General features: G+C 47.1%; 1 protein-coding gene across 50 annotated transcripts in view; it reads left to right on the top strand.

Annotated features, from left to right (window-relative positions):
• The window catches only part of MADD (MAP kinase activating death domain), a 44,398-nt gene that overhangs the window by 16,610 nt on the left and 10,128 nt on the right, over window positions 1-17,660 (top strand). For 9 of the 50 annotated variants that reach the window (XM_089326842.1, XM_089326838.1, XM_051853031.3 and 6 more), the window contains 11 exons: window positions 215-421; window positions 2,126-2,179; window positions 3,151-3,251; window positions 4,517-4,600; window positions 4,910-5,068; window positions 9,897-10,005; window positions 10,276-10,338; window positions 10,562-10,682; window positions 10,776-10,881; window positions 12,333-12,443; window positions 14,859-14,966. In XM_089326842.1, the coding sequence (XP_089182968.1) occupies window positions 215-421; window positions 2,126-2,179; window positions 3,151-3,251; window positions 4,517-4,600; window positions 4,910-5,068; window positions 9,897-10,005; window positions 10,276-10,338; window positions 10,562-10,682; window positions 10,776-10,881; window positions 12,333-12,443; window positions 14,859-14,966 (1,223 nt within the window). The remainder of the gene's footprint in view (window positions 1-214; window positions 422-2,125; window positions 2,180-3,150; window positions 3,252-4,516; window positions 4,601-4,909; window positions 5,069-9,896; window positions 10,006-10,275; window positions 10,339-10,561; window positions 10,683-10,775; window positions 10,882-12,332; window positions 12,444-14,858; window positions 14,967-17,660) is intronic. The other 41 variants (XM_089326839.1, XM_051853048.3, XM_051852931.3 and 38 more) reach the window with 9 other exon arrangements.

The following is a 17,660-nucleotide window of genomic DNA, read 5'->3' as shown; positions in this document are numbered from 1 at the left end:
ACAGCAGGTGTTCCTGTGCCACGCTTCCCATAGGCTTTGGGATTTTATTTTCCAGTGCATGTTTATCAGTGGGTATTCTTCTGTCATAAAAAGTAGAATGATAGCTTTTCTTTCCTTGCACTTCTTCTGTTCCACTTTGTCCTACTGCATTTCCTTCCTTGGTTACCATTTACTACCTCTTTTGACCTCTTTCTGTATTCAATCTTTTCCTCAGAACCAGACAAGCGGAAGAGAAGTCCAACAGAGAGTGTAAATACCCCAGCTGGAAAGGACCCTGGTCTGGCTGGGCGGGGGGACCCAAAGGCTATGGCCCAGCTGAGAGTTCCCCAGCTGGGACCTCGGGCACCAAGTGCTCCAGGAAAGGGTCTTAAGGAACTGGACACCAGGAGTTTAAAGGAAGAGAATTTTGTAGCATCTATTGGTACGTATCACCGTGTTTGGTGTGGGGAGGGATCCTGGCTTCTTAAGTATCCCTCCCTCCTTTCGGTTCATTCAGAATCCCGCCTTTCTCTTCCCCATGCTTTGCTTTCTTGAGAGGGAGATAGGCCTGTGTCCATTTCTTCTCTATCCCTTGTGCTTTATCCATGGCCACCTCCACCTGCATCCTAGAGGAAGGATGGACGTTTGTGTAGAGGGCCCAGTGAGGCTTAGTGCAGGAAGTCTGAGCTGTACTCCTGGTCTCTCATTTCTTTACATCTGAAGTTCTTCACGTAGTGGAGAGGCCACACGAGTTCCTAAGAAGATAAAAGGAAGTTTACAGATGCATCTTTGGCCTGTGACAGTGTGGTTATCTGGGTCTCTGAAGCCAGTTTCCCCCATTACACTGCCCTGGAATTTGCTTCTCTGGGTGCATCTGACAACCCTGCTCCCCTAGGTTCTGGACCTCAGACTTGGCTCTCTCTAAACCTTCCTCACGGGACTTGGCTAAAAGCTTGGTTATATTTGGTGTTTCTCCATTCTCACTAAGGTGGTGCCTTGGTGAGCTCTCTGGGTGTCACTTCTGTTCGGCTCACTCCCTGCATGACCTGAGAATTCCAGGTCATAGCTTTCTTTTTCTGATTTTAGGGCCCTGGGCACTATGATTCCAGCTGATGCCTTTGTCACAACCATTAAAATTGCCTCATGTTCCCATATGTGGTAATTAGGAACCAGTTTCCTTTATGGAGGAACTACACTTGACTAGCCACTATAATGCTGCCCTAGAGGCAATCAACCCTGACTCGCTCCTGTCTCAAGTGATGTTCTAGAAAAAGTACCGTGACCTGCCAGTCTGGTGATCCAGCGTTTTAGTTCTGTATCTGTCCCTAGCTAGAACACAACTCTAGGCAAACCACTTCCTGCTTCAGGGTCTCTGTCTCTTTCCTTATCTGGGAAATGAAGAGATCACACTGTGGAGTTTCTTCCAGGCAGAGAATTGCCGCGGTTGGCATTCCCTTAGTTTCCCCTACAGGATGCTAGCCTTGACCATTTTATGTTCTCTGTCAACTTCACTGGAAGTGTTTTTCCAGGTGACTTGCTAAGATTGGGTCTCTTGCTGGGGCAGGCACTGGTTCTGAGGGAGAGTTGGTTTTGGGGGAGCACCAGGAGGGATGCTGAAACCTCCCTGTTAGTTGGCTTCTCTCCTGTACAGTGAATCGAGTGCATTGGCGCTCATGCTTCTGGAATGCTTTGGCCGCTTGACGATCACCTGTCGTACGTGGAATCTAAAAGTTGCCGTTCCCCAGCTCATTTGGCAGGGGGTGTCTGGTGTGGTGGAAGTTTTTTTAAAAACGATCCTAGTTTCATGACTGTGGGCAAGCGCTGCAGTCTCTTTGGGATCAGTTTCATCATACCACGGAGAAGGCGCTTCACTCCGGCCTTCTGGCTCAGACAGTCTGCAGGGTTTTCACTGCCATGTTGGGGCTAGGGGTTAGAAGTCTGGAGCCTTTAGTTCATGAGGTTAGGGAAAAGCACTGGATCTCTTGATTTCCCCCTCCTGCCCCAGAGGAAGATGTTTTGGATCTCTTGATGGGTGATCCCATGCCTGAGACTGAACCAACCCCGGGTGGGTGGGTATCCATTCCGTCTGTCTGACCAGCCTCTGACTCTCTGTCTTTCTCTCCTGCTTGCGTTGCATCTGGGGTAGAATTGTGGAACAAGCACCAGGAAGTGAAAAAGCAAAAAGCTTTGGAAAAACAGAGTAAGGAACAAATGCCCCTTCCTGTTCCCAAGTCTCCCATACCTGCCAACTCCCCGGGCCCAGATGGGGCAGGCTCCCTTTGTCAGCCCCACCCCAAATTTGCTCTTGAGGGATATTTGGACTGAAAGCAGGTAGGTGGTGAGTGAGTCCTAGGCGTGTGGCTTGTAGGCTGCTTCTTGCCCCTCCACTCGTAGCAGTCAGGCTGCAAACAGGGTGTCCATGGAGTAAGACCCCCTTAGAACTTGGTTCTCTATTGCTGCAGAGTTGGTGGGGAGAATGTTTGCCCATGTCAGTGACCTCATTGGCTGATACCTCCCTCACCCGTTGGAAGGCCTGTGGGCACAGTTGGCAGAGATGGTTGCTGTCCCTCTGTGTTGAGTCTGTAGCTGCCCAACTCTCTGGTGGCTTGCCTAGGCACGCTTTCTTGCTTTCTGTCATTCTGTCCTTCTGCCATATCATTATGGGTGGGTGGGTGGCACTGGGGGTGGCTTTTATCTCAAAAGTAGATGTTGGGTGGGGGTAGGCAGTGCCCACTAAAACAGCAGGTGTTTCTTTATCTCGCTGGGCCTAACCTTTTCCTGGCCCCTTTAGATGCTTGGGAAGCAGTGAGTGACCCAGGGATCCTCGAGTGGTCTCTTGCTCCAGTTACACTCTGACTCTGAGTGCCGTGGAATGTGGTTTAGACCTTTGTGGGGATGGGGTTTTCTGTTTCGGGCAAGTTGCTCAGAAGGTTCTCATGTTAAGAAGATGGCTGAGAACTCCTTGAGACCAGGTCTAATTTGTCCGACTTGGTTCTTAAGGCATCTGGGGACATCTTCTTCCAGTGGATCCCATGGAGTGGGGGCAGTCCCTGGAAAGGTGACTGGGATGTGCTGAGCAGGCCTGGGGCCAGGCCGTGCTGCTGTCCCACTCCCTTTGCCAGCCTGCCCTTGCTTCTGCATACCAAGTAACAGAAGTCTTCCCCTACTCAGGGCCAGAAGTAATCAAACCTGTCTTTGACCTTGGTGAGACAGAGGAGAAAAAGTCCCAGATCAGCGCAGACAGCGGTGTGAGCCTGACATCTGGTTCCCAGGTTTGTGACAGTCTTGTTGAGAATTGTGAGGATCAAGTCTGCTGTCTCAGAAAACTGCTTTTAAAAAAAGATTTATTTATTTATTTGAAGGCAGAGTTAGAGAGACAGAGAGCAAGAACTTCCATCTGCTGGTTCACTCCCCCAAATGACCACAGTGGCCAGAGCTGGGGTGATCCAAAGCCAGGAGCTCGGAGCTTCTTCCAGGTCTCCCACATGGTTGCAGAGGCCCAAGCACTTGGACTATCTTCTGCTGCTTTCCCATGTTCATTAGCAGGGAGCTGGATCGGAAGTGGAGCAGCCAGGACTTGAACTAGCACCCATATGGGATGCTAGTGCCGCAAGTGACATCTTTACCTACTACACCAAAGCACCAGCCCCTCAGAAAATTACTTTAAAAAAAAAAAAAGATTTATTTATTTATTTGAAAGAGTTACACAGAGAGGAGAGGCAGAGACAGAGACAGAGAGAGAGAGAGGTCTTCCATCTGCTGGTTCACTCCCCAGACGGCCGCAACGACTGGAGCTGCACCGATCCGAAGCCAGCAGCCAGGAGCTTCTTCTGGGTCTCCCACATGGGTGCAGGAGCCCAAGGACTTGGGCCATCTTCCTCTGCTTTCCCAGGCCACAGCAGAGAGATGGATCAGAAGAGGAGCAGCTGGGACTAGAACCAGCTCCCATATGGGATTCCGGCGCTTCAGGCCAGGGCATTAACCCGCTGCGCCACAGCACCGGCCCCAGAAAATTACTTTAAATTAAAAAAAAAAAAAAAAAAAAAAAAAACTTGAAACAATGTAAATACCTGATAGTAAGGGAATGATTAAATAAATATGATTGATCCATGTTGAGTCCAATATTGGACTCCATTAAGGATTGCATAGTCAAAGATTTAGTGACATGAGGAAATGTTTATCAAGCTACAAGTATAGTATGATTCCAGTTTTATTTTTTAACTATATTAGGGGAAGTCTGAGAAGGAATATATTAAAAACAGGAGTTAAGTGGGTGGTAGATTTAGGGCTTTATACTATTTCCTTATTCTTTCATGTGTTTTTGATAATTAGAATGTATTTCTTGAATGTATATTATTATTTTCTATTTTGTTTGTCATACTTATTTTACATTTAGGGGAAAAAAAGCTATTCATGGCCTCCATAGGGACGATAACTGAAAGGTGGGATGGGGAGAAAGAGGAAGGTAGAGTGTTTGAGGGACTGTGCCCAGATGGGACCCATCCCCGAACGTGTGTGTTCCTGTGTCTCGTTTCAGAGGACAGATCAAGACTCAGTCGTCGGTGTGAGTCCAGCTGTTATGATCCGCAGCTCCAGTCAGGATTCTGAAGTTAGCACCGTGGTAGGGGAACACCACACTAGCTTCTTGGCGGGTGCGGGTGGATTTCCCCTTTGCAAAAGGGGGCTCCTTTCTCTCTGGAGGCTGTTCTCAGTCTCAGGTCAGCATGGTTCTCATGGTGGAAATGTGCACCTGTTGTCATAGGTGTGTGTACGCGGGATTTCACCCAGGGCTTCTCCTCATCTTTTAAAAAGAAGGTACTTTGAGAAGCTGTCTGGCACACCTTTGAAGTGGTAGCGGAGAGCTCTAACAGCTGGGCATTTCGGGGCGCTTCCCTGGGGAGCACCCCTCACTGCCTTCTTTCCTTTCCAGGTGAGCAATAGTTCTGGGGAGACCCTTGGAGCGGACAGTGACCTGAGCAGCAATGCAGGGGATGGACCAGGTGGCGAGGGCAGCAGCCACTTGGCAAGCTCGCGGGGCACTTTGTCTGATAGTGAGATCGAGACCAACTCCGCCACAAGCGCCATCTTTGTAAGCTTTTTTTTTTTTTTTTTTTTTTTTTTTTAACAAAAGAAGACTTTTTTTTTTTAACAGGGGAAGGAAGTGGGTTAAAAAAGAAAAGATGAAACATTTGCGGGCTCGTCCTGCAAGGCCCGCCCTGTCGGGGTGGTGGGGCAATGGTGTTCTTCGATAGGAGCACCAGAGACCGTTTCAGTGAACATGTCCGCTTATTAACAAGCAAGCATAAGCTTCTAAGGGGCAGGCAGAAGGGGCTAATTCAGGGCAGCACTAATTCTATAGGAGAAAGCTGATATTGGCTCCACTATGCTTCTCCAGTCAGCTCAAAGCTCACATAGCCTGGCCTACTTAGCCTTCCAGGTGGTCCTGATGGATCTGGGCCATACCCGGGAGCTGTTTACCTAATTGGCAATTACAGGGCCTTTCAGCAGGAATTGGGAGTGGGGCTCCTGCCGCCTGCCAGCAGTCAGGTCATAAGGTCCGTCCTGGGAGGCATGGTGTGTGCCATGCCCTCTTAACCTGCTGCATGGGCTCGGCAGGCAGTCTCCTGGCCAGGCACAGGGTCACCCCCAAACATTAAGATAATAAGAAGGGAAAGATGAAGCAAGGAACAGCTAATCCCCACATATTTGGCTTTCAGGAAAATGTTTCTTAAGAGTCACTCGACTTGGTGAACTGGGTATTTTAGAACCCTGTCTGGAATCATTAATGAGTTAGGTACCTGCCCAGTTGGGTAAGGGCTGTGAATGCTGTGTGGTAATACAGCTGTGTTTAAAACGGACAGAGATACCTTTGTAGCAGTGTCAGAACAATTACAGCTCTCATTTTGTGTCAGTCCACTTATGTCTATAGGCTACTCCAGCTGTTGTTGTTTTTTAATATAGTGTTACTGTCCTTAGAAGGACTCTTTTTTTTTTTTTTTTAAGATTTATTTATTTGAAAGGCACAGTTCCAAAGAGAGAGGGAGAAAGAAATAGAGAGGAGAGAGAGAGGTCTTCTATCCGCTGGTTCACTCCCCAAATTCCCACAACAGGCCCGAGCTGAGCCAGTCTGAAGCCAGGAACCAGGAGCTTCTTCTGGGTCTCCCACATGGGTTCAGGGACTCAAGAGCTTTGGGCGTCTTCTGCTGCTTCCCAAGGCACATTAGTAGGGAGTTGGATCAGAAGTGGAGCAGCCAGGACTCAAATTGCTGCCCATAGGGGATGCTGGTGTCGCAGGTGGTGTCTTTGCCCACTATGCCATAACGCTGGGCTCAGCTAGTCTAGTTTTTTTTTTTTTTTTTTTTTTTGACAGGCAGAGTGGACAGTGAGAGAGAGAGACAGAGAGAGAAAGGTCTTCCTTTGCCGTTGGTTCACCCTCCAATGGCCGCCGCTGCAGCCGGCGCACCGCGCTGATCCGATGGCAGGAGCCAGGATCCAGGTGCTTCTCCTGGTCTCCCATGGGGTGCAGGGCCCAAGCACCTGGGCCATCCTCCACTGCACTCCTGGGCCACAGCAGAGAGCTGGCCTGGAAGAGGGGCAACCGGGACAGAATCCAGCGCCCCGACCGGGACTAGAACCCGGTGTGCCGGCGCCGCAAGGTGGAGGATTAGCCTATTGAGCCACGGCGCCGGCCTAGCTAGTCTAGTTTTATTTTGGTTACTGCTCTATTTGTATAGAGCCTCAAAATAATATTTCATTTCAGTGTATTTCTAACAGTTGTTTGAAATTTTCATTCACTGATAAATATCTATAGAGTTACTAAAAGTGCCGGATTCTGTACTGAAGAAACTGGTGAATAAGGCATGATTTCCACTCTCGAGAAGTTTGCAATCCAGCATACAGTATGTTATTATGAATAGTACCTTCTGAGAGGTGAGGGGAATGAAACTTTAGAAAAAAATAGACTTGGGCTGTGCTGTGGCATAACAGGTAAAGTGTCCACCTGCGGTGCTGGCATCCTGTATGGGTGCCGGTTTGAGTCCCAGCTGCTCCACGTCCAATCCCGCTCCCTGCTAACATGCATGGGAAATCAGCAGAAGATGACTCCTATGCTTGGGTCCCTACACCCACGTGGGAGACCCAGATGAAGCTCCTGGATCCTGGTTTTGTTTGAATCAGCCCAGTTCTGGCCATTTGGGGAGTGAACCAGTGGACTGAAGATCTCTCTCTGCTTCCTGTAACTCTGCCTTTCTCTCTTTCTTTTTTTTTTTTTTTTTTTAATTTATTTTTATTTGTTTGAAAGAGTTAGAGAGAGAGGTAGCAACACAGAAAGAGAGGTCTTCCATCTGCTGGTTCACTCCCCAAGTGGCTGCAACAGCTGGAGCTGAGCCGATCCAGAGCCAAGAGCCTCTGTAGGGTCTCCCATGCAGGTGCAGGGGCCCAAACACTTGGGCCATCTTCCACTGCTTTCCCAGGCCATAGCAGAGAGCTAGATCAGAAGGGGAGCAGCCAGGACTAGAACCGGCACCCATCTGGGATGCAGGCGCTTCAGGCCGGGGCTTTAACCCACTGTGCCACAGCGCTGGCCCCAACTCTGCCTTTCACATAAATAAATAAATCTTAGAAAAAAAAAAAAAACAGATTTGTCCTAGGTCACACCATAAGCTTTTGATCAGCTGGAATGAAACAAATGTTGTTTAGTCCTTGCCTGAGACACACCACTTTGCAGTGCATGTGTGCCTCCTAAGACACTGCTGGACACAATCCATTGCCACGTTACACTTTATTAAACAGAGATGAGGACAGCTGTTCTGTGTAAGAGTTCTTAAGAGTCCTTGTCTTTGTAGGGAGAATAGAAGATGCAATGTAGGTGAAATCAATTATGGTTCCCATTCCAGAGCTCGGTGTGTTCCTAATAGAGCCAGTGGCCTCCCAGACTGAAGGCTGGGAACAGGATTGGGTGCCATCAGGCTGCTCTGATGGCCTCGCCTCTCCCTCTGACTTTATTTTTTTTTAAAAGAAGGGAAGACATATTTATTTATTTTTAATTAATTAATTTATTTGAGAGGTAGAGTTACAGACACTGAGAGGGGGAGACAGAGAAAAAGGTTTTCCTTCTGCTGGTTCATTCCTCAAATGGCTGCAATGGACAGAACTGCACCAATCTGAAGCCAGGAGCTTCTTCCTGGTCTCCACACAAGTGCAGGGGCCCAAGCACTTGGGCCATCTTCTGCTGCTTTCCCAGGCCATAGCAGAGAGCTGGATTGGAAGAGGAGCATCTAGAACTAGAACCGGTGCCCATATGGGATGCCGGTGCTGCAGGCAGAGGATTAACCTACTGCGCCACAGTGCTGGCCCCTCTCTCTGACTTTAAGCAGTTGTTCATGTGTTTAAAATCCTTCTACGGTCCTGTCATTCTGGATAATGAGCCAGAATTGTTGATCAATGGAGCTATTCAGCTGTGTGCCATCTCGCCTGTTATCTTCCTGGGACAAATTCTTGCTTGCTTTCTGCTGATGGACAAGGATTCCTGGTATGATTGAGTTGCTAGGAGCAGTTACCTAAATTTCTTAACTCAAAACAGCTGTCTTAACAAGAAAAATATATATATGTTTTTATATATAAAATCAGTGAGGTCCATTGGACAAAGTACTAGGCTGTGAACTGGGAGACTGCTACTTCGTTAACACTAATTAGGTATTGCCTAACCACCTATGATCAGCTGTTTGTTCTGTTCAGTGTATTATTGAAATGGCATGATTTTACCTACCTCTTACCTAGTTGAAAATCCTTTTTTGATGAGTAGAAAGTTTATTATTACAGAAGTGGCAGACAGTGATATTTCTCAAGGGCAATAAGAGATGGTAGGAAAGAGGAAATTAACATACACCCATTACCAAGCCAACTCCAGATACTGTTAAGTGCTTTATGTATATGCATTTCAAATTTAATTATTGCAGTAGTCTTAGGAGATAAATACTATAACCTTCATTTTACAGATTAGGAAAAGGAAGCTCAGAGAAGCTAAGATTTGTTCCTAAGGTCACACGGCTAATAAGAGGCAAGGATCTGGCTGGCGCCGCGGCTCACTAGGCCAATCCTCCGCCTAGCGGCGCCAGCACACCGGGTTCTAGTCCAGGCGGGGCGCCGGATTCTGTCCTGGTTGTCCCTCTTCCAGGCCAGCTCTCTGCTGTGGCCAGGGAGTGCAGTGGAGGATGGCCCAAGTGCTTGGGCCCTGCACCCCATGGGAGACCAGGATAAGTACCTGGCTCCTGCCATTGGATCAGCGCTGTGCGCCAGCTGCAGCGCGCCAGCCGCGGCGGCCATTGGAGGGTGAACCAATGGCAAAGGAAGACCTTTCTCTCTGTCTCTCTCTCTCTCTCACTGTCCACTCTGCCTGTCAAAAAAAGAAAAAAAAAAGCAAGGATCTGAACCTTGGTCAAACTGACTTCAACCCTGTATCCTTTCTAGTGTCATGCTGATACCAGAGAATTAGCCTGATTTTTTTGCTTTAAGATTTATGTTACTTGAAAGACACAGAGAGAAAAATCAATCTTCCATTTGATGGTCCACTCCCCAAATGTCTGCAACAGCTGGAGCTGGGCCAGACTGAAGCCAGGAGCTTGGAACTCCCTCTGTGTCTCCCATGTGTATGGTGGGAGCCTAAGTACTTGGGAAGTCTTTCCCAGGTGCATTAGCAGGCAGCTGGATTAAAAGTGGAGCAGCTGGGACTCAAACCCATACCCATGTGGGATGCCGGTGCTGCACAGGATTAACAGATTGAGATTTGGTTGAATCCTAGAAGCAAGCAAATTAGCAGAAGCAAGGGTGTATGGGGTATATATGTGTGAGCCTCTCACTAAGGTTTGGTTGACTTTGCTCCTGTTCCTGACAGCTGACTGATCACCTCTTCTCTCCAGGGCAAAGCCCATAGCTTGAAGCCGGGGGTGAAGGAGAAGCTGGTGGGCAGCCCAGTTCGCTGTTCTGAAGATGTCAGCCAGCGAGTGTATCTTTATGAGGGACTCCTAGGTAAGAAGCAGACTGGGAAGGCCCCTTCCACTGAGAAAGCTGGGCTCAGTCAGGGGAGAGAGCAGCACTGCCAAGTAACTGGCTTTTCTGCTGATGGCAGTACTGATGCTAGATGTGTCTTGGAATCTGAAGCAAGTGATTTCCTGGGTCTGGACCAAGCAGGGGGAAAACGAGTTGAGACTGTGGTATTAGTATTAATCAACAGCCTCTGTCTGTCTGCCTTTCTTTCCTTTCCTGCTACCATGGTCCTTCCTGATCACAAATTGGCAGGAAGAGACAAAGGATCAATGTGGGACCAGTTAGAGGACGCTGCTATGGAGACCTTTTCTATAAGTAACCACCTTTCTTTGTGTGCTGTGTTCATCCCTCCTCCTTGGGAGGGACTGGGCCTCACTTGGAGGCATGTGGGGCTGGAATGTTAGAACCGGGGTGGAGAGGTTTGTGTCTGTCTGGTCCTGGAATGTGTAACGACTCCATTCTGGTGTTTACTCTTTGTTTGACAGTTGTGTTCTTTAAATGCTAAGTAAGTCTCTTAAGAAACCTTTATTCTGTGTAGGCAAAGAGCGTTCTACTTTATGGGACCAAATGCAGTTCTGGGAAGATGCATTCTTAGATGCCGTGATGTTGGAGAGAGAAGGGATGGGTATGGACCAGGGTCCCCAGGAAATGATCGACAGGTATGGGGCTTAGGAAACCCTTGGGAATATGAAAACTTAGCCTTCTCTCCGTTAGTTCTGCGGTCTCCCAGCTGACGCTGGTCTTCTACTTAGGTACCTGTCCCTGGGAGAACATGACCGGAAGCGCCTGGAGGATGATGAAGATCGCTTGCTGGCCACACTGTTGCACAACCTCATCTCCTACATGCTGCTGATGAAGGTACTGACAGCTTTGCTTACATCCTGCACTACTGATGCTGGACAGGCAAGGCTTGTTGCTGTCACTTAAATTCTGGGGTGAGTTAGGAAGCTGTCAGAGCAGCTTCCCAGGGCTCTGTGCCTGATTGAAGGCCCAGAGCCTCTCCCCCAGCTCACATGTGACCCCTGTATTGAAGCTGCCAGGCTGAGTTGTGTCCTTAACCAATGAGTCCATTCTCTTTGTTTACTTTGAATGTACTTGGACTCCTGCTAAGTAGTTTACGATGCCAGTAAAGCTCCTCACAGATAGAATTAATTTGTTTATGGTAGTTGTTTCTAAAACCTTACGAAGGATGCTCAGAATTCATTTCTCAGCACTAGTCCTTTATCATAGTGAATTTTCCATTGCTAGAAAAAGAGCTGCCCATTAACACTGTAGTGGTGGGGCCGGTGCTGTGGCGTAGCAGGTTAAGCTGCTGCCTGCTGTGCCGGCATCCCATTTGGGTGCCAGTTTGAGACCCGGCTGCTCCACTTCTGATCCAGCTCTCTGCTATGGCCTGGGAAAGCAGGAGAAAATGGCCCAAGCCCTTGGGCCCCTGCACCACATGGGAGACCCAGAAGAAGCTCCTGGCTCCTGGTTTCAGATCAGCTCAGCTATGGCTGTTGAGGCCAATTGGGGAGTGAACCAGCAGATGGAAGACCTCTCTCTCTCTCTCTCTCTCTCTCTCTCTCTCTCCTTCTGTCTCTGTGTAACTCTTGACTTTCAAATAAATAAATAAGTCTTTAAAAAAAAAAAAAAAAACCAATGTAGTGGTAGGTTCTAGTTTGATTTGGTTGTGCTTGGTTTCCACAGCCGTGGAAGAAGTACATTACCAAGTAAACAGTGATGCTGTGAAAGGGAAACCTAAGTTTGAGGCTGGGTGGAAGAGAGTCATTCTGAGAATGAGCCCTGGGTTTCTCCTGTTCTTGCTGCCTCCCTAGATGTGCAGGGATCAGGTGAGCAAACGTGAAGGACGCTCTCCAGGCCAGACCCTCTTGGTTCATTCCACTGGTGAATTCCAGGAGTATTAGTTGACTCTGGTTGAGAAAGGACAATTCCCTCCTGTGGAGGGAATTTCGGCTACAACTGAGTCCCAGGGTCACCACTCTGAGTCACTGTTTCTGATTTATACTCTGAGGATCCCTAAGGGTTTAGGAACCAATGTTTCAGTCTTGGTTGGGCATAAAGAGGCAGTGTCTCCTTGCAGAGCCCTTTCAAGAGCAACTTTCTGCAGGAGCCAACCAGAGGCAGAGCCAGGGTTCTTCCCGGCACGTGGGCAGGGCGCAGGGTTGAGAGTGCACTCCCGTGTGCAGTGACGGGTTTTGTCACAATATCACTTCTCTCAGACAGGAGGACACCTTTACATTCTCTGCTCTTCTCCTCAGTGCGAGAAGAGCAGACCCCTTACTAAGATTCCTGTTTTGGCTTTCCAGGTGAATAAGAATGACATCCGGAAGAAGGTGAGGCGCTTAATGGGGAAGTCCCATATTGGGCTTGTGTACAGCCAGCAAATCAATGAGGTGCTGGATCAGCTGGCGAACCTGGTAAGCACAGCTTGGCCATCCCCTGGGCTCCCCTTTCCCTGGCTGGGCCTTCCAGTGTGATACGGAGGCTTCCCCATGGGTTGTTTCTTGCCTGTGTCTCTGTATAGTCCAGTTTGCCCCCAGCATGGGACGTGGGGTAGTGGTTTTTGACTCTAGATGAAGCTTACAGCCCTCTTTTTGGAAATGGAATTCTGTATACTAAAACTTGCCTGGTATAGCCGTTGCAATGTGTGGTTTGTGGGCCTCTGAGACTCTAAAAGGTAGAGTGTGTTTGGCATCATAATACTAAAATGTTATGTGCCTTTTTCTCCAGTTGACATTTGCACTGATGCTATACAAGCAGTGGTGGGTGAGACTGCTGGCACCTTAACAGACGAGGGCAGGGCCCCAAACAGACCGCGAGCCGTCTTTGTCCTCACCTACAGTGTCAGTTTGAAAAGAGCCGGTGTCTTGGTGAAGCAGTGAAAACCACTACTTTCGTTACATCTTGCTGACAGATTACGTATCTTTATATTCTGTGTGACGACTGGGACGTATACATAAAGCATTTCTGCTGCCAACCGAGTGTGGTGGTGGTTTTAAGGAAAAGCAATTTGCAACAGTTTGAGTTGCAAGGTGAACTAGGCCCTGTGTTCCTGGGACATCGTTTTTGCTCAGAAGGAGGGCTTAACACACTCTGGCTGTTCAGAGCTGAGCATTTGGTGGACGTTTTCTCCAAAATTAATAAAAAGGGCCTGTTGTTTCAAAGAAAACAGTGATAGCACGTGTTGCCAATGATACAATTCAAATTTTTTTAAGTGAAGGTAAAAATTTTGGAAGAATTTTGAGCTTGAGGCTTTCCAACATTTTAAGACTTTTCTAAGGAGATGTGTAGTAATATTAGTGAATCTGATTTTTTTATATTGTGTAATAAAACATGCCAACATTTGGAAGAGCTGCATAATTTAGTGAACCAGGACACCCCACATCCAGTGTGAGATGTTACAGATTCAAGTGTGGATAAAGGTGCCCTCAAAATGGAAGGCAGATAGACGGATTTTAATGTAATAGTGTAAAGTGTTCAGTGCTGTGTTTCCAGATTACACATTGCAGCTAACTTTTGCACACTGATTTTTCCTAAGTCCTGTACAGTGCCAAAGAAGAATATGTGCATTAAAATCTTTTTCCCTGGGGCCAGTGCTGTAGCATAGAAGGTTAAACTGCTACATCCTATGCAGGTACTGGTTCATGTCCTAGCTGCTCCGCTTCCGATCTAGCTCCCTGCTAATGAGCCTAAGAGAGCAGCGGAGGATGGCCCATATTCTCCTCTCTGCTTCTCCATCCAATCTGTGCTTTGATTGATGCAGATGAAGAAAATTTGACCTCACTTTCGCTGTATTTGAAAAAGGTAAAAAGATTTTTTTAAAAAAGATTATTTATTTGAAATGCAGAGCTACAGAGAAAGAGAAGGAGAGGCAGAGAGAGAGAGAAGTCTTCCATTTGCTGGTTCACTCCCCAGTTGGCTGCAATGGCTGGAGCTGTGCCAATCCAAAGCCAAGAGCCAGGAGCTTCCTCCGGGTCTCCCATGTGGGTGCAGGGGCCCAAAGACTTGGGCCATCTTCTACTGCCTTCTCAGACCATAGCAGAGAGCTGGATCAGAAGTAGAGCAGGGGCCAGCACTGTGGTGTAGCAGGTTAAAGCCATGGCCTGAAGTGCCAGCATCCCATATGGGCCCCAGTTTGAGACCCGGCTGCTTCACTTCCGATCAGCTCTCTGCTATGGCCTGGGAAAGCAGTAGAAGATGGTCCAAGTCCTTGGGACCCTGCACCTGCGTGGGAGACATGGAAGAAGCTCCTGGCTTCAGATCGGCTCTGTTCTGTCCATTGTGGCCAATTGGGGAGTGAACCATCAGATGGAAGACCTCTCTCTCTCTCTCTCTCTCTGCCTCTCCTCTCTCTGTAACTCTGACTTTCAAATAAATAAATCTTAAAAAAAGAAGTGGAGCAGCCAGGACTCGAACCAGTGCCCATAGGGATGCCAGCACTGCAGGCGGTGGCTTTACCTACTATGCCACCATGCCAGCCCCTAAAAAACAAGATTGTTTTACAAATGATATGTAGATTAGCATGCCATGTGTTTTTATTAATGAATTATAGTTATTGTTAATAAATTAATAATTATTTAAAAATTTCTCGGTTTTAATTTTTGATATGCTATCTATAAATATAACTCATATGAACGAAAGTTCTTTGGGATCTTCAGTAATTTTTAAGAGCTGTAGGCATCCTGAGATGAAAAATTGTGAGAATACTTCCCTGGTGGTCGGTGGTCAGCAGAGGAGACTGTGCTGGAAAAGCTGCTCAGTGAGGGAGTCTTGGCCCAGAGCCCTCTGTGAGAGGGATGTGGGAGTGTCCTGAAAAGTCTCTCCTTCCTCAGAATGGACGTGATCTCTCTATCCGGTCCAGTGGCAGCCGGCACATGAAGAAGCAGACGTTTGTGGTACACGCAGGGACAGACACAAATGGAGACATCTTTTTCATGGAGGTAGGTACTGGTTAGGGGCTCAGAGGAATATTTGTGAATCACAGAGAACTAAAAAGTGGTGCCAGAATAGTTTTCCCATTTGTCTCATTTATCTTTTTGATCCATCTATCGTTAAATTGTCAGGTATTTCACAAGTAATCAAATCAATGTTCTGATTCTTTTATTCTTCCATTTTTAACCTCTCTATTGGCTAGGTGATAATGTCATGTTAGCTGTAAATTGGAACAGTATAAGATAGTATATGTCAGGAGGGCTTGTGCTCGTTCTCGTCTCCTTCCATCAATTTCCCACTCACTGCTTCATAGTCCTATAGATAACCAGTTTTTGGTTTCTTCTGTTTATGTATGTATGTATATATCTATGTATGTGTGTATTTATTCATTTATTTATGAGACAGAAAGCTTCCATCTACTGATTCACTCCCCAGTGGCCAGCAAAGGCTGGAACTGGGCTGGGCTGACTCCAGGTCTCCCATGTGGAGGGCAGGAGTCCAGTTATTTGACTTTGGCTGCCTCCTAGGATGTATATTAGCAGGAAGTTAGAATCTGGAGCAGAACTAGGACTTGAACCCAGGCACTCTGGGATGGGTTGTAAATGTCCCAACCGCAGCCTAACTGCTAGGCCAAATGCTGGCATCAGTAGCCAGTTGTATTGGTTTCCTTTTTATCTTCCAGCGGATTTTTATGCAAACAATAAAATACAAATATATGAATATAAAGTCTTCATTTTCTCTTTTCTTATAAAAGGTGGCACATTGTATCTACTGACCCGTATGTTGTTTTTTTCATTAAACTCATCCTGGTGATGTTCTGTTTCAGTACAACAGAAAGCTCTCTGTAGGACCACCTGCATTCCCTGCTCTGACTGTGCCAGTCAGCACATATGGATCCTTGGGTGCTTTCCAGTATTTTGCTGTTGCTAGTTTTTGTACAGGTGTCTGTGAGAAACCCCTGATGAGGGATTGCTAGGTCACAGGGACAGTACATTTGTAACTTTGGTCAGTAAGGCTCCTTAGTATCCCTTAACGTACGCCATTCCCCCTTTGCCAGTTACTCTGTTGAACAAATTGGATCACTTACCTGTGGAGTACCTCACATTCTAGGTTCTTTGTGAATTGAACCTCCTAGGTGTCACTAACATGCTTCTCACTTGTATTTCTTATAAACGAATAGCTCAGTCTAGAGGTCTAATCAGTGTTTTGGCAACAATACTTCACAGGTGGTGCTGTGTTCTTCCAGTTGTCTTGTATGGTCGTTTCTCTCCTGATAGTCAGTGGGTTCACATGGAAACAGCCAGATGTGGCCACTGTAAACTTTCTCATTTGTCTTCTGATTTTGCCTGTGATATTTTTTGCTATGCAGAAATTTTTTTCTTTTTTTATGTAATTTGTTTAAATGTATTTTGAAAGGTAGAGAGTCAGAGATCTCCTATCTGCCAGTTAACTCCTTAAATGCCTGTAACAGCTGGGGCTGAACCAGGCCAAAGCTGGGAGCCTAGAACTCAATCCAGATCTCCCATGTGGGTGACAGGCACCTAACTACTAAAGCCATGACCTACTGCCTTCCAGGGTGTACATTAGAAAAGTAAAATCAGGAGCAGAGCTAGGACTGGAACCTAGGCACTCCAGTATGGGATGGAGGCATCCCAAATGATGTCTTTGTGTGTGTGTGTGTGTGTGTGCTTAATTTTTTAAAAAAGATTTATTTATTTACTTGAAAGTCAGAATTACAGAGAGAGGAGAGACAGAGACAGAGAGAGAGAGAGAGGAAGGGAGAGAGAGAGAGGTCTTCCATCTGCTTGTTCACTCCCCAAATGGGCGGAACTGTGTCGATCCAAAGCCAGGAGCCAAGAGCTTCTGGGTTTCCCATGTGGGTGGCAGGGGCCCAAGCACTTGGACCATCTTAGCTGCTTCCCAGGCACATTAGCAAGAGCTGGATCAGAAGTAGAGCATCCAGGACTCGTACCAGTGACCATATGAGATGCCAGCACTGCAGACTGCAGCCTAAACTGCTGCTCTGCAGCCTCAGTGCCCCCCCCCCCATGATGTCAGCTGCTGTGTCAAACGCGTGCCCCAGAAATCTTTTGCTTTCAGGTAAAAGTAGTTAATTAGTTATTCCTTTTATGACTTTTGGATTTTAAGTCCTACTTAGAAAAAAAGCTTTTCTTACTCCAGGATTATAAAGGCATTTGTCCATGTTTTCTCATTTCTGTGTTTTAACCAAAGTAGATCTTTTCCAAGTAATTTTAGAGGTTAGGGACAACTCCTACTTAAAGTAGTAATACTAAATAACACTGTAGGTTATCTCTTCAGCTTTGGTTTAATTGAGTTTATTTTATTTTATTTTATTTTTTTTTGAAGATTTATTTATTTGAAAGGTAAAGTTACGGAGAGTCAGAGGCAGAGAAAGAAGTCTTCCATCTGTTGGATTAATCCCCAAATGGCCACAACAGCCAGAGCTGGGCCAATCAGGAGCCAGGAACTTCTTCCTGGTCTCCCACAAGGGTACAGAGGCCCGAGGACTTGGCCATCTTCTATTGCTTTCCTAGGTCATAGCAGAGAGCTGGATGGGAAGTGGAGCAGCACCCATATGATAGGAATGCTGGCACTGCAGGTGGTGGCTTTACCCACTAAGCCACAGTGCCGGCCCCCTGAGTTTAATTTTCACACTCACGGTTTTTTGACCAAGTGGTTCA

Source organism: Oryctolagus cuniculus, chromosome 1 (assembly GCF_051225735.1).
Source record: "Oryctolagus cuniculus isolate XC-2025 breed Fujian yellow rabbit chromosome 1, ASM5122573v1, whole genome shotgun sequence".
Taxonomy (NCBI): domain Eukaryota; kingdom Metazoa; phylum Chordata; class Mammalia; order Lagomorpha; family Leporidae; genus Oryctolagus; species Oryctolagus cuniculus.
Note: the sequence above shows the minus strand (reverse complement) of the source record. Positions and strands in the feature narration are given on the sequence as shown.